At 37.8% G+C, this 16,243-nt stretch overlaps 1 protein-coding gene across 3 annotated transcripts in view; it reads right to left on the bottom strand.

Annotated features, from left to right (window-relative positions):
• Map2k4 (mitogen-activated protein kinase kinase 4) overlaps window positions 1-16,243 on the bottom strand; it is a 76,193-nt gene that overhangs the window by 34,459 nt on the left and 25,491 nt on the right. For 2 of the 3 annotated variants that reach the window (XM_090349546.1, XM_090349547.1), the window contains one exon: window positions 13,534-13,636. In XM_090349546.1, the coding sequence (XP_090205672.1) occupies window positions 13,534-13,636 (103 nt within the window). Of the gene's footprint in view, window positions 1-4,550; window positions 4,617-13,533; window positions 13,637-16,243 lie in introns of those variants that run through there. The other variant, XM_090349548.1, reaches the window with a different exon arrangement.

Below are 16,243 nucleotides of genomic sequence, written 5' to 3'. Positions count from 1 at the left end.
CCAGGTAGAGTAGCACACCAGTAAGGGAGAAGATCTTGAATTCTTGGTCAGTCTGGGCTACATACTGAGATCCTGTCTCAACTTAAAATATAAAAAAAAAAAAAAAAACAAAAAGCAGTTTAGCACACAGTTGTCTTAGTTTTCAGTTTGTCATTTCATCTTGTTTCTTAATACTTATTACTCAAACATGAAACTACTTCAGGTGCTTCTCCAAAGTCAGAACTTCAGCTTCTGAAGCAAGTAAGAACCAAGATTTCAACTACTTCCCATTAAGAATATGTTTGCTTATTGGTACTCGTACTGGGTCTTGAACTTAGGGTCTGGGGGCTATCCCTTAGCTCTTTCATTTAGGGCTAGGGCTCTAGCACTTGAACCATAACTTCATCTTTGGCTTTCTAATAGTTAAACAGAAATGAGAGTCTGATGCAATTTCCTGCTGGGATGGCTTCAAACTGCTATCCTCAAATCTCTGCATCCAGAATAGCTAGGATTACAAGAGTGAATCACCAGTGACCCACCCTGCCATTTATTTTTAATACACTTATTATATGAATTTTCTTCTCAGCAATTAACTAGTAAACCACTACATTCTCAAGTATACTTTCATCATTTGGGGAACATCTACCCAAACAAATCAGTCTATTTTTTTTACAAAAATAGATTTCATATGCAGACAAATTTAAGAACACAGGCATTTTATATCAGCCAGACTCAAAAGTCTATGTGATTCTCAGTGTTTTATATTGTTAAATTTTAGCTTAAATACATGAACTGTGACCAATGATCAGCTTAAAATAATGCTAAACTATGCTTTAAATTGGACTTTATTGTATTTCCTTATGATATTCCTACACATACTCTGGATCCACAAAGAAAAGTTACAATTGTTGCACTCAAGGGAATTTGAGTCTTTCTCAAAAGGCATTTAGGCTTAAGCATACAATTTACTATTATAAATAAATACTGTTAAAGGAAAAACAACATTTAACTTATTCTCATGGCTTCCTACCATCTCAATTTGATGCTCAGAGTACAAATATTCAGAGATAACAACCCTAACACAAAGGAAACAAAGAGTTCATTCAGGCCTGTCTTTCTAGGAACTCTTCCTGAAAATCCTGGATTGGCTTTGTGTTTTCCATCTTGGCTAAGAATGAAGAACCAAGAGACACCCAGTCCAACACAAACTGATCTACAATCTCGCTGACATTTTCAAAAACATATGTTAGACTAGTCTAGAATGCCCATCTTTGATGAGCCTTACCTTAGATCTAATTCTAAACATTCTTTATCTAATTCCTATGATTACATCATAAAGTCTGTGGCAGAGGTTTTATTTATTTATTTATTTATTGTTGGTGATGGGGCTTGAACTCAGGGCCTGGGCACTGTCCCTGAGTTCTTTTGCTCAAGGCTAGTACTCTACCACTTTGAGCCACAGCTCCCTTTTTGGTTTTTCAGTGGTTAATTGGAGATAATAGTCATATGGGGACTTTCCTACTCAGTCTGGCTTTGAATTGCTATCCTAAAACCTCAGCCTGCAGAGTAGCTAGGATTACAGGTGTGAACACTGGTGCCCAGCTTATAGGTTTCATTTTTAAAGTGAACAGGTAAGGATACTGGCATAAGCCATCAAGTTACAGAATGAGGAATGTTTTTTCTCCAGCATATGCACACTAGAATCTCTGGGTGAGTATCTGGCTCTATATTATGTGCAAGTATTACTTTTCAAACATTTCAGAATTGTAGCTAAATATGCTAAACCAATCTTCTGGGAATGCAGGCACCATACATAAATTAGCCCATATGTGATATCACTGATGTCTACAGCCTCAGTTAATTATTTATATACTCTTAAATGACACAAGGACTCTCTGAGGAGCCAAATCTGAGAAGTGTACACTAATGTGTACATTCTTTACTTATACTCTGCTTATTTATTATGTCTATTTCTTTTGAATCATATTTTTCTAGTATCATAATCTACCTGAGTCTCATTTCTGATTCTTATCTTGGTGTCAACTATTTTTTTTTTCCATTAAAGTCTAAACTCACTTGCTGTTTTTTAGGGAGTTTTAAAACGACATGAAGAAAGATGGGGGTTTGGCCGAGTGGTAAAGTGCTTAACTAGCATGCATGAAGCTCTGGGTTCAATTCCTTGGAACCACATATACAGAAATAGACAGAAGTGGTGCTGTGGCTCAAGTGGTAGAGTGCTAGCTTTGAGCTCAGGGACAGTGTTCAAGCCTCAGAGTTCAAGGCCCAGAGTTCAAGCCTCACTACAAAAAAAAAAAAAAAAGACATGAAGCGATAGGAAGAAAAGGATATGAAGGGTATAAAGGGTCAGGTACTGGTCTTCACCCATTTGCTAAGACTATTTTACTGTTTTCCTCCTGTAGATATTCTAGCACTACCTTGTCTCTCCTGCTTATGGATATAGGGACCACATTCTACAGTGTTTAATTAGGTCTAGGTGGTCTCACCTTGAGAAGTGAGTTAACATCTTTCTCAGTAATTCAAGTCTCCTACAGAATGTATTCTTCACAAATTTCCAAAGAAAGCTTGCCAAGAACTGGTATCCTTAATATAAGCTTAAGAAATGTAAACCCAGTTCTTCAATATAGATTCAGATTCATCTAGAATCTCAAAATGCATTCCTATCATAACAAATGTTATTGAAAGTCTCAGAAAGAAGACTTTTGAAACATGGTTTAAAAAAGGACGAATATGGCTGAAATAAATTGTTTACAACTATGAACATGAAGCAATTATGAAATCTGTTGAAATTGTTTTAGGAAGGAGAAGGGAGAGTGGAAAATGACAGAGGGGATGAGGTGGGCTGGTACATGCTGGGATCATTGGTGGAAATGTAACAACATAACTAATGTAAGCTAGAATGAGTGAAGAAATAAATGAATGAACAAATGGCAGTATATTCCATTAAGATCAGCCCTAAAAGACAATCATCCTTCTAAGGCACACACACAAAAAGAGAAGGCAGTGATATAGGGGAAATTACAGATTAAGACAGGATTTATGAACATGTGACTCGGCCTCCACACCAGCTTTGAATAAGCAAGAGGAAGAAGGAAAGAAGGATCTTTCACCTTGACTTCAGATTTCTGGCCTCATAAACTGGGAGAGGGCTGGGAATGTGGCTTAGTGGTCGAGTGCTTACCTAGCATGCATGAAGTCCTGGGCTTGATTCCTCAGTACCAAATACATAGAAAAAGCCAGAAATGGCTCTGTGTCTCAAGTGATACAGTGCTAGATTTGAGCAAAGGAAACTCAGGGACAATGCCTGGGCCTTGAGTTCAAAAAAACTTGTGAGAGAAAAAAATTGTGTTGGTTTAAGCCACCAATTCTAATTATTATGGCAACTTTAGGAGCTCAATAAACCTAAAACATGAGTCCATAACTTTTTCTACAAAGATTCAGAGGCTGAATATTTCACCATAGACTTTGTAATAAATCATAATTGCAAATACACAACCTGATGAGTATGGCTAAAGCTCAATAAAACTTTATAGGTAAGAAACAAACAGTAAAGATATAGCTTGTGAGCTATACAGTTGCTTACTACATGACAGAATCAATACAGAACTGATACTACAATGGCTAAGCATCTAAACTGCACCTATCATTTAAATGACTCAAATCATAGCTACTTATTTCCTGTATCTCTTATCTCTCTCTAGTTTTTTTCATATATTTTTATTGTAATTAATAGAAGGGTTACATGATATTTGCCAGATAGAAGGTGCATTAATTCACATATATTGATATCCTTTCACATGTCTTGGTCCCCATTTCCCTCCCCCCCACCCCTCATCTTGTTTTCCCCCTTCCCTATCCAATTTCAAATAACCAAATACAAATATATCCGATATATCAGATAACAAAATGTATCTCTCTCGAGTTTATAATGATGATATATAAGAAATCCCAATTACCTACTCAAATCTACCTGGTTAAGATCCAAAACTTAACACTAAAATACATTTAAGAATTTCCCTTAACAATCCCCCATACAACAAGTACAACGGCGGTGAACAGGATGAAGGTTTGACTGCCCTTCTCAAATCCTCTCATCACTGAGGTAAGCACAATAAAGAAGCAGCAGACATCCTTGGATATTCTTCCTATCTACATACTTTCAACAGGTATTAAAGAGTGATCATTATAGATTTCCTCACCAAATGCCCACTGTTCTTGTTTTCCCCTAGATAAATAAATGTCTTCTTATACCTAAAACACACTATTATAATAACATTGTATTATCTGACAAATTTTAGATCTGCTTTATTATCACATTCTTCCCTCTCATTTATATGACAAGCATATCTTCCTTAACAACTCATTTCTTCTTTTCCCTCTAGGCAACCTTGCATTTATCAGGCCAGTATGTAATAACTGCCTCAAAAATCCTTTATTCTCTTCTTAACATATATATAGATAACACTGCTAATCCTCCTTAAAGTAAGGAAAACACTCACACTCACACTCATACTCATACACACACACACACACACACACACCACAACACATACCCTGTAAAATACGGCAAGTGCTCTTCTGCGTCTGAGGCTCTCTAGATGAATACTGCTTTATGCATCCTTCTGCAATGCAGCTCTGTTAATTCTGGAAATTTCCACAGTAAACGCTGTCTATCAGTTACCATGGAGACCGCCTGCTTCCTAGCACTGCTCAGCAAATGAGCATCTTTGCCTTGATATCACATGAAGCAAAAGGTAAAAACTGAAAGGCAAAAGATAACCAGAAGAATAGCTCCAAACTCTGCTGCCATCACAAAGAATGGCATTGCCCCATTTGTAAGGAAATGGAAAGACTTGGAAAAAAAATCATATTAAGTGAAATAGGCCAGACCCCAAGGAACATAGGCTCAATGGTTTCCCTCATTTGTAATAATTAGTATACATCTAGGACTCTCCTAGCAGAGGATTCCAATAGCTCAAAACCTAGGTACATAAGGTCATTTAGGATGAGGCTAAATGAAAGGATCTCCAAGATATGGAAACAAGAGCTTTATCTTGAGAGATTGTTGTTCTTAGTGCACAATGTTATTTCTCTTCTCCTTTGATGCTCTTTGGTTAATCTCATATTGTTATTATATCTGACTTTGTTACCTGGTATATTGTATATACATTTATTTGTTTATTGGGAAAACAAGATGATTGGGAGGGGTGGGGGGAGGGAAATGGGGACAACAACATGACAAGGAGTCTCAATGTATGAGAAGTAATGCACCTATTATCTGGTGAATATAACTGTAACCCCTCTATATATTATCCCGACAATAAAAAAAAGTAAAATAAATAAATAGAATGGCTCCAAACTCCAAATGGAAATGTTAATGTTTTCATATTACTTCCTGATAACATCAACCCCAAAACTATGGAGGCTAAAGCAGAAGGATCAATAATTCCAGACCAGTTTGATCTTCCTGGTGGATCTTGTCTAAACTGAAAAAAGCACTGAGATAACATGCACAATGCAGTGGGAAGGGGTGGACTGGTCATAAACAGGTGCGAGGCACTGTCTGGCTATTTGATGGTGGCTGTATGGGATGGACAGAGATGAGGAAGAGGCAAGAATGGAATTCAGGAGCTGGCATTAGATGGATGACAGGGAATTAAACTGACCACAGGGAAGTCAAAGAAACAGGTATAGGTAGTGAAGAGGGGAAGCATCCGTCATGACCGCTGGAGGTTGTTTCAAATGAACGGGGTTTCTGCCATGGCTAAGAAGAAGAGCTTCTGGAGAGGAGGAACTCAGAGGGGCAAGGAATCAGTTTTAGGCACATTAAGTTTGAGATGCCAACAGAACAGCCCACTGAGGCGATGACCAGTGACATACATGCGCACATCTCTCGCTGATGTTTCAGTGACTGGCTGGTAACAGAGGAGGAAATAACAATTGGAGATTAAAATACTGCGAGTTGCCAATTTATCAGTGGTTAAGACTCGCTTCAAAGAATGACAGTGTACTTTTATATGAAAGTGGATGCAAAGCTGAGCCCCAGAGAAGTGTAACATTTAGAAACAGGACAGGGCAAGACAAATTGATGCTTGAAAGGGAGGGGAGAAACAGAGTGTGTGACATTACAAAACTCATCATCATTTCAGAGCAGGTGGCAAAGGGTTAAGGTTTGCTATGTGTGATGTTCTGAGAATAAGGCTAGGCTACCTTGCTGATAGAATCTGCTGAGAACTCAGATTTTTTAGACACATGGATGGGTGGGAAAGGAAGAATTTTAACCACAAGGTGGAGACTGGGATCCAGATAGGCTAAAAAGCAAAACTATTTTTTAAGTAGTTGTACAAAGGAGTTTTAGAGAACAGGTCAAGTCATGTGTACAATGCATCTGGATCTCGCTCTCATGTTGGTCTGAGGCAGCTTTTCTCATTTTTCCTACTTAAAGCAGAGTTCAATAAACTACTGTGATGGGAAGCACTGAGTACAGATGCTAGTGTACATGAGCTGTTAGAGAACATACTAAATAAGACACAAGTATCAACATCTTCGTCAACATCACTCTAAAATACTTCTTACATGGGGAGCTGCTGGCTCACACCCATAACCCTAGCTACTCAGAAGGAGGCTGACATTCGAGGACCTGAGATCTGAGTCTCTCCGCTTCCTGAGATCTCCTCTGCCCAGGGAAGTCCATGAGATTCTTACCTCCACTTAATCACCAGAAAGCCAGAAGTGAGAGTGAGTGTGTGTGTGTGTGTGTGTGTGTGTGTGTGTGTGTGTGTCTCCATTCAAACATATTTCTCCTTTCTCAAACCAGTACTGTTTCAAAACACTGCAGAAGGATCTGATTTGTCTAATACACTTTTTTTTGTCTGTGTTTGTGTTTTGTTTTGTTTTTTAATTTCTTGGAGCTCTTGGGCATGTTAGACAAGCACTCTACCATTGAAGTACATCTCCAGCTCTTTTCTGTTGGTTTAGTCCCTGCTTGTTTCCTTGCTTGATTTTTGAGACAATGTTTCAATATGCAACCCAGACAGGCCTCAAATCTGTGCTATTTCTGTCTCAGGCTCTCAAATACTGCAGTTAGATGTGCGCACCACCAGTCCAGATGAGTCAGCACAGTTGTGAATCTAGAAAGCCATACATTATGAAGCCCATCTCCCTATTCTGATGACCCTCCTACCCTTGTTCCAAATTCACCTTTCCTTCCTCTTTTAATTATCCTCCATCCTAACTACCATCCTCCCCATTCCATGAGGAGCCAAGGTTTCCCCACACTGGCAATTCCAAGTGCATGAAATTGCCTCCACTTCCAACACTCCTTTTACCAATCTAGTAAAGACCCACTCTAGTTTACAAGCCTCAGTGACTACTGCTTCAGTACCCCTGTGATACTAAAGGACCAGGCTCAGGTCCTTCAATAGCATGTGCACTTTATTATAATCTCTCCCCCCCTCCTCCCTCTCCTCCCCCCCCCCTCACACGAGTGTGCACATACACACGCGCACACACAAACGCACACGCACGCACGCACGCACACACACACACACACATACACACGAGTCCACCTCTAAATATCAAGTTACAGGAAAGAGCAATAACATCTCTAAACATGAAGTAGCCATATCCATACCACAGAAAACTGCACGTGGGGAACATTCAACAAATACTGCCTGAATGAACGGCAAAATGTTTCTGACACCTATCAGCTGCTCACAAAGCTGTGATGCTTTCCCCAGATGCTATGAGGTATCCTGAAACCCACTCACCAAACTTTCACTTTTTTTCTTTTGGCATCCATTCCAGCTCCAAGACAAGGAGGAATACACCTCTCACAGCCGACTCCCTTCTGTATTCTCACAGTCAGGACAAAAGGTGATATTAACCAGCTTGCTTTGTATGCCAGAGGACCTCAGCTCAGGGCAATTTTGCATTCCAAAGATCACCTTACAATGTCTGGAGATATTCTCTTTATTATGACTTGGGGATTCTACCGTCGTCTACTAGGTAGAGACCAGAGTTGTAGCTAAACATCTGATAACATGGAGGACAGCCCCACAGGGACATTATTCTGCCTAAGATGTCCACCCTGTCAAGATCAAGAAAAAGTAAGCCATTTTTAGTCTCTCCTAAGATAAAAGAAGGGCAATAATAACTACCAATCTATGAAGAAACAACTGTTTTTAAATTTGACAAGAAACATTGTGCCAATATAAGCTGTTCTTTGAAACAGTGAAAATAATCCAATAGCTACTGATAAGGAACTGAATTCAAAGTACAATGCAAAGAATGTCACATAACAAACTAAAAAGAGAGGGAAAATACTAAAGTTAGAATATCTTCTAGGTGTATTAAGAGAAAAAAAAATCAAGCTACAAAGTGGTATACAATAAACAGGTCTTGTGTGACAATTGCTAAGGACTGGCACTAGTCATTATAAATTCTGCTATCTACCACATTTTTTTCTGCAAGGTCTTAGTAGGGTTACCTTAGGACAGAATTATTAAGAGCAAGAAGCTTACATTTTATTCTTTAACTTTCTGCATCAATCAAATACTCTTACCAGAAGTATGTATTTTCATTTCTTAAAGGTAACATGAACTAACAAGATGGCAAGCTAATGAGCCATTTTGTTTTCCTTCTTTATGCTTTTTAGAAAGAAGGGAGGGAGGGAGGGAGGGAACAAGAGAGGGAGGGAGTCTAGAAGGGAGGATAAGAAAGAGTAGGGAAGGTACTAGAAGGGAAGGGAAACAGAAAGAAAGCAAAGAAAGATTAGTTGTTTGGTCTGGTTTCTGAGACAGGGTCTCATTATGTTGCCAAGCTAGCCTCCATCACCCTAGCTCAAGCAACCCTCAGCTTTCTGAGTACTGGGACTAGAGGGATGTGACACCACACCAGGCTCATACATGTTCTTCTGAAAGCACAGTGAGGGCCCCTGATTCCTCTAGAGGATCCACTTTACCTCTTGTGAAGCAACGAGGGCCGCAGGTGGCTCCTGCCTATAATCCAATCCTAGATACACAGGAGGCTCCCATCTGAGGATCACAGTTGGAAGCCAGCCCAGGCAGGAAAGTCCAGGAGACTCTTATCGCCAATCAACTACCAAAAAGCCAGAAGTGGAGCTGTGGCTCAAGTGGCAGAGCACTAACCTTGAGCACAAAAACTCAGGAATAATGCTCAGGTCCCAAGTTCATGACCAGCACATAAAACAAAAATGTTGGGGAGAGACAGGAGGATAAAGAATACATGTAAATGTCACAAACAGGGAATTAAAACTGGCTATTCACAAATGGTGAAGAAGTCCTAAAGTACACCCACTCCAGCTTAGAGCAAGAGTACAGAAAGACCACTGAATGAACAATATTGAATATCTGTGAACTATAGCTTTCAGAAATATAACAAAAGCTTTAATAGGTTAAACACACAAGTAGCATTATCTACTGCAGGCAAAAACTGGAAACAGCCCAAGTGTCCATCAACCATTGAATGGATAAGTAAAATTTTGCATGCATATACAGTAAACTATTATTCCCTCTTCAGAACAGAAGGAGATTCTGACACGTACTGCAACAGGATGGTCCTTTTAGACATGACATTCAGTGAACTTGGAACAAAGCAACTGTGTTCTGATTTTACTTGCATTTGTTGCCTAGAGCAACATAAAAAGAAGACAGCAAAAAGAAAGTAGCAGCAATTGTCTCCAAAACAGATACATGAATCTTTAAATGAAAAGATTTTACTTGATAATCCTAACTACTCAGAAGACAGATTAAGAGGATCACAGTTTGCATACAGCTGGGCAAAAACATAAACAAGATCTCAGCAAACAAGTTCAGTGTGTTGGTACAAGCCTATAACAATCAGCTATGTAGAAGGTAGAGTTCAAACTCCAGCACCATTTTTTAAATTGAAGTAAGACATAAAATTAATAAAATAAAATGGCTCATCTGCCTCCTAGGTACATCCCCATATAATTATAGAACACCAACAATACAGAACTAATGCTCAAAGCTTCCAGCAAAACGTAAAAGAAGGCATAAGCAGTATCCGTTACCACAACTAAACAAATCTATACTTGACTCCCCATACTTAGATATAACTCATCAAAATGCCATTCTCCTTTCTCTTCGAAATCTTATAAAATCCAATTCAAATCTTGCTTCACTATGAAATTTAGTGAAAAATTTGTCTCTGTCTCTCCTTTGACATTCTTGAGTTGTCATTTCTCGCCATTTCATTTAAACTGCTGGTTCTCAGAAACTACTGATGTGCTCTTGCATTTTTTTTTTAATCTTCCAAAAGATCCTGCACTCAGGAGAAATCAAATGCCCATGTAGATCTGAACTTCATTCATTCTTTCCTCTCCCAAATTCATAAAGATTTGCATGTATAACCCTACTAAAGTTCATGGAACTTTTAGGAGGAAAACATAAACAGCAAGAGATTGCTTACCTCAAAGCTCCCAAAAATGCAAGCAATGGATTCTGAGTTACAAAGTACTTCTAAATAGTAACAATGACTTTTTTTCTTCTTTTTTTTTTTTTAGCACTTCTGGTATATAGCACAGAGGAAGAGAACAAAAGGGTATGGGGAAGTAAAGACATGCTGTCCTTGGAAAGACAATTATTTTCTGTCAATTCCAGTAACAGTCTACTTCTAACCCAGACCACAAGACCTAAAGAACGATGAATCCACCAACTTCTTACTTGAAGTTTTTTTTTCATATTTCTCAATCTCATGATTTATGATTTTTCAAACTATCTTCAAGTAGTTGTCATTTAACAACTCAGTTTAGGAATACAATGCATATTGATGAGTGACACCCCTTTCACAATTGTCACTCATCCCTCCCTCATCCTGCCTTTCTCTCACTTTTCTTCACTTTCGTAGGATACATATTGAATTTTTGACCACATGTCCTCCTAAGGCAGGAAGGACTGGGGAACATGAGACATGGTAAACAGCAGCCAGGAATTCAACAGATAAACTGTGTGGTAACACATAGTTATTATTTTCTTGGTTGAAAGTCTTAAACTCCCTCAATAAGCTGTAACATTTAATAAAAAGGAAACATGGGGGAGGGAGAGCAGAGCTCCTTCTATCTGACCTTGTCCGGCTAGCTCACACACTTCTGTGCTCTGGAACTGAGCACGAGTATGAAAGGGAGGCAGGTTCTGATAACCTTCCCAAGCTTCTATACTTGTTTAGAGACAGAATGGGTCACCAACCTGGCTACAAACTTATTATAAAGTACTGGTTAAGAAATAAGACTTAAAACCAAATCAACTCAATTTTTAGAATAAAAAAGAGTTGTTTTCAGCCTAGTAACTCGTTTGCAATATATACACAGGATTTTTTTGTCTAGGAATTTTCCATAAATGAGAGTCTATGGACAAAAGTACATTTTCAAATATGTAAATGTCTTTCCACTTCTAAATCTCAGTCAGTAGCATTCCCCTGGTCACAAGAGCTTTGCAAAGAGATTTGAAGCTAGGCACCACTGGCTCATGCTTGTAATCCTAACTACTCAAGAGACAGAGACCTGAGGATCAAGGTTCAAATCCAGTATAGACAGGAAAGGCCAGGAGTCTTTATCTCCAATTAAGCACCCCCCCCCCAAAAAAATGAAGCAGAGATATGACTCAAGTCATAGAACACCGGCCTTGACCAAAAATGCTAACTAATAAGCAAAAGCTTCCAGATCCTAAGTTCAAGTCTCAGTATTGGCAGTAAAATATAGTGATCATATTAATTAATAAATAAACAAATAAAAAGAGACCTAAAATTTTTGGTGATGAATTACTAAAGGGCTGTTAAAAGGGAGATTTGATCACTTTGGATGATTACTACATAAGCCTTATCTTTCTTAGGCTTCAAATACATGTTTTGCCAGTAACTGTTGAAGTAGTCTCGTACAAGCTTTCATGAGGAATTCTAGGAAAGGAGAAATGAAAGAGGTTTTTTTGGAGAGCATTTTCTTGCAGCTTATGTCATGACCAACTAAAAAACATAAGGTTTCTTGATCAATTCAGATTTTCAGAGACAGAATAAAGTTCAGTTTCTGAAGAGAAATAGAATTATTAATACCATTCTAGTCTAGAATGGTTCTAAACCAGAACTAGTTCTTCTGTTTTTGGTTTCTTTACAGATAGGGTCTCAAAGTTTTGCCTAGGGGCTAGCACTGGACCATAATCTTTCCTATCCCTTTTTCTGCAGTAGCTGCATTCCTAGTAAAATAAATTGTTACTGCAGTACTCATTTAATGTGGTCTTCATTCTAAATTTACAAGTCAAAGCGGAAATATATACTCATATGTGTACAACCGACCCTTCTAGCGAAGGCAAGTTTCAAAAAAAAAGGTACTTACATTCAGGCATTCCTTCAAAGGAATTGACCAACTTGGTACTATTTGCAAATAAAATTATGATCATCTTTAAATGAAAAGAAAATGACAATAAATTTGTCTCTTAGAAAACTAAGGACATTTCAAGTCTAGTAAGATTTACAGCCAAATTGTTGAGAAATTATTTAAACCATTCTGTGATCATTGTGTTTTTTTGTTTGTTTTTTCTTTTATGGGTATATCCACAAATGACAATTGAACTCAGCCTCTAGGAAAGTTGCTTTATCACATTCCTATTTTAGTTTCTTTACAGACAGGGTTCTCATGGTTTTGTGCATTGGACCACAATCTTCCCACCTCTTGGTCTTGGTAGCTGGGATTGCAAATGTGCACCACCCTGCCTGCCTCTACACAAACTCATTACCACATACCTCTCACTATTTGCTGTACTTTCTCAATACCCAGGATTAGATAAAAGTCTTTCCAGGGATCTGGGCATAACTGTAATGAAAGCCTTCCTGCTCATGACAGTTTGGGGGGAAGGAACAATTATTATCCAATCTATCACTTCACTTTGATTGAAGGTCTAGGTAAAATACTGTCCTGAAGTTAAATTCACAAACATACTTCTAACAATATTTCCAGTAAGATGCCACAATTTCACTTCTAGTCTTTAAAACATTTGTAAAAAAATAGAAAAAAAAACATTTGTTACACAATTTTTTTTTAAAAGTCACTGATACCTGACACCTGTACATTGACATGGATGGACACAACTTTCAATTTCCTATGACACAGAACTCCTACAGGACCTGAGCTTTTTCAGAATGGAATCTGTCTTGTCAACAAGCAAGTGATGAGGATTTGTAGAGAAAGGACATTTAATCTGCAAAATAAACCTTGCCATTTCACTGGAAGTCCAGGAGGAAGAGGATAAGCTGTGTTCTCAAGAAGTTTAGTAAGAGGTATTAAACCAGACAAATACATTTGTCTCTTTGGCTCTTTGTTCCCCTAACGATACTTTTAAAGAGGAAAACTGTGTTTACCAATTCAAGAATGGATAACCAATAATTTTCTAAGTTCCAACAATAATATTTCTAAATCATTAGAAAATAGAAATAATGCATACAACACAATGGTGTTAAACCCTTTATATGAGCTGGGTCTTTGATTTGGTCACGGAGAATACTCACATGTGTGGATTTTGGACTCCGGTCGTGTTGGGATTCAGAGTAAACCTGGCTGTAGATTTGACCGGCGGATTTGCAAAATTCAACTTCAGTGCTTTGCGTTTACCTGAGAAATAACAAATAAAAAGTAAAAGCTTCAAGTACCATAAAACAGGTCTTATGAGGGCATAAGAAATTCAAGCAGAAAGGCAGAAAAACCTGCCTTCACAAATAATGGCTGTTGGACAACATTTTGAAAGGTAAAACTCAATTACTCAGAATTACCAAAAAGCAGATACAAATGCTCTGTAGCTATTACTAATCTCAAACCACCTAACAGAGAACAGTCCATGACATAAAGATGGTACTCATAGTTACATAGTACAGGTCTGTGACATGTTTGCAAAGGAAAATACCAGTCACTCCAAGTCATTTATCTCAGCAGATACAGGAGAAGAAAAAAAAAAACTTTAAATATCACCACTACTTCAGCATTACAATTTAGTGCCTGTAGTTTAATAAAAAATAATTTCCCCTTAAGAACAGTATTACTTCATAACTGATTGAAATATCTTAAATATTTTACAACCATAAAGGTCTAAAATCATCATAGTATAGTCCACTCCATACTAATACCACCAGTACGCAACATAATTATTCCCTTAAGGAAGCTTCATGGGGTAAGGCGGCAACCTTTTTATTAACGCTGAATAAAACATGTCTGATGTACAAAAACAAACAAACAAACAAACAGAGAGTCAAAGAAGAAAAAACAAAAAAAATTTAAAAACAGAACTTCACAGACAATGACTACATAATACATGATCTGGAAAATAAAAAATTGTTATTATTAAAGTACTGTACAGAGGTATTACCATTTCAGTTTTTATATATTTTTATTATAATTAATAGAAGGGTTACATGATATTTGCCAGATAGAAGGTGCATTAATTCACATACATTGATACCCTTTCACATGCCTTGGTCCCCATTTCCCTCCCCCCCACCCCCACCCCTCATCTTGTTTTCCCCCATTCCCTATCCAATTTCAAATAACCAAATACAAATTTATCCAATATATCAGGTAACAAAGTGAGATACTGTAATAATATGAGACAACCAAGAGATAAGAGATAACATAGTACCCTAAGGACAACAATCATTCGTTATATGGCTTTTGTTTCTATATCCTAGAGATCCTTTCATTTAGTGTCATACTATATGGCCTTATGTATCAAAGTTTTGCTCTATTGCAAATCTCTGCTAGGAGAGCCCAAGGTTTCTACTGATTATGACAAATGGGGGAAACCATTGAGCCTAAGTTCTTTTGAGTCTGGCTTACTTCACTTAAGATGATTTTTTCTAAGTCTTTCCATTTCCTAACAAATGGGGCAATGTCATTCTATCTGACAGCAGCATAAAAAGTACATACTTATCAATCCACTTATCACCCTCAAGATCATTCCCTTCTATTCATACCATCTTTCTCTAAAAGTAAACAATATGTATTTTGTTCTCTAAAATTTAAATTAGTCCCTAACACTACATTTTTGTTTTCTGTGATTTTTGTTTTTGCTTGCATTCCTGGGGCTTGAATCCAAGACCTGTGAATGTTGAATAGATGCTCTTATTTTTATTTTTTTGTATTTTTTTAACTTGGGGCCTGGCACTGTTCCTGAGCTTCTTTTGCTCAAGGTTAGTACTCTACCACTTGAGCCACAGCAGAGCTTCCAGCTTTTTTAATATTTTATTGGAAATAAGGTTATAAGGCTCACAGACTTGTCTGCCTAGGCTTGGCTTTGAACCACAATTTCACATCTCAGCCTCCTGAATAGCTAAGATTAGAATTATGAACCATAGGCACCCAGCTTTAAGCAAGCACTCTTTCTCTTGAGGTACAAAATACCATTTTTTTATTCAATTTCCTCATTCATTACATTTCTTTCTATTTCAATACATCACACAGAATCATTTCTTTGGAATGTATACAGACACATTATAACAATGACACTGAGTACTTGCAACAAATCTTGGTTTCATGTTCACATTAAAGACATTTTGCCTGAATTCACTTGCAAAAAATGTTTATTACACATGTTTAAGAAATGTTTAAATCCAAACACTTTCTGGCTCCAGTGGATTCAGAAGATTTACCAAAGGGTGTAGACCTGAGATTTGTAAATTGGAGTGAAGGATTATGGTGAGAGAGCACTGGGCTCCCTGCAGCTATCAGGAATGTGTTGTGCTAAGCACAATGGGAATTCCAGGAACACCAAATACAGACATTAAAAAAAAAAAAAAAACCCACAATGAAAATGAGGGAGGGGTAACACTGTTCAAAAAGAAATGTACTCATGAACTTACATGAAACTGTAACCCCTCTGTGTATCACCTTTACAATTTTTTGAAAAAGGTTTTTTTAAAAAATAAATAATAATAACTTGAAAAAAACAGTACCGAGATGGGAGCCCATGGCTCAAACCAATAATCCTAGTTACTCAGGAGGCTGAGATCTGAGGATTGTGGTTCAAAGTCAGTCTAGGTAGGAAAGTCCATGAGACTCTTACCTTCAATTAACCACTTATTAGTGGTTAACCAGAAGTACAACTGTGGCTCAAGTGACAGAGCACTAACCTTGAGCAACAAAGCTCACAGGTAGCACACAGGCCCTGAGTTCAAGCCCCAAGACTAACATACCCACTAAAACAAAGAGGAGGGGGTGGGGGAAGAGAGG

This window comes from Megascapheus bottae, chromosome 17 (assembly GCF_031878675.1).
Source record: "Megascapheus bottae isolate mThoBot1 chromosome 17, mThoBot2.hap1, whole genome shotgun sequence".
Taxonomy (NCBI): domain Eukaryota; kingdom Metazoa; phylum Chordata; class Mammalia; order Rodentia; family Geomyidae; genus Megascapheus; species Megascapheus bottae.
The sequence above is the reverse complement of the archived record's forward strand: the minus strand, read 5'-3'. Positions and strand labels throughout refer to the sequence as shown.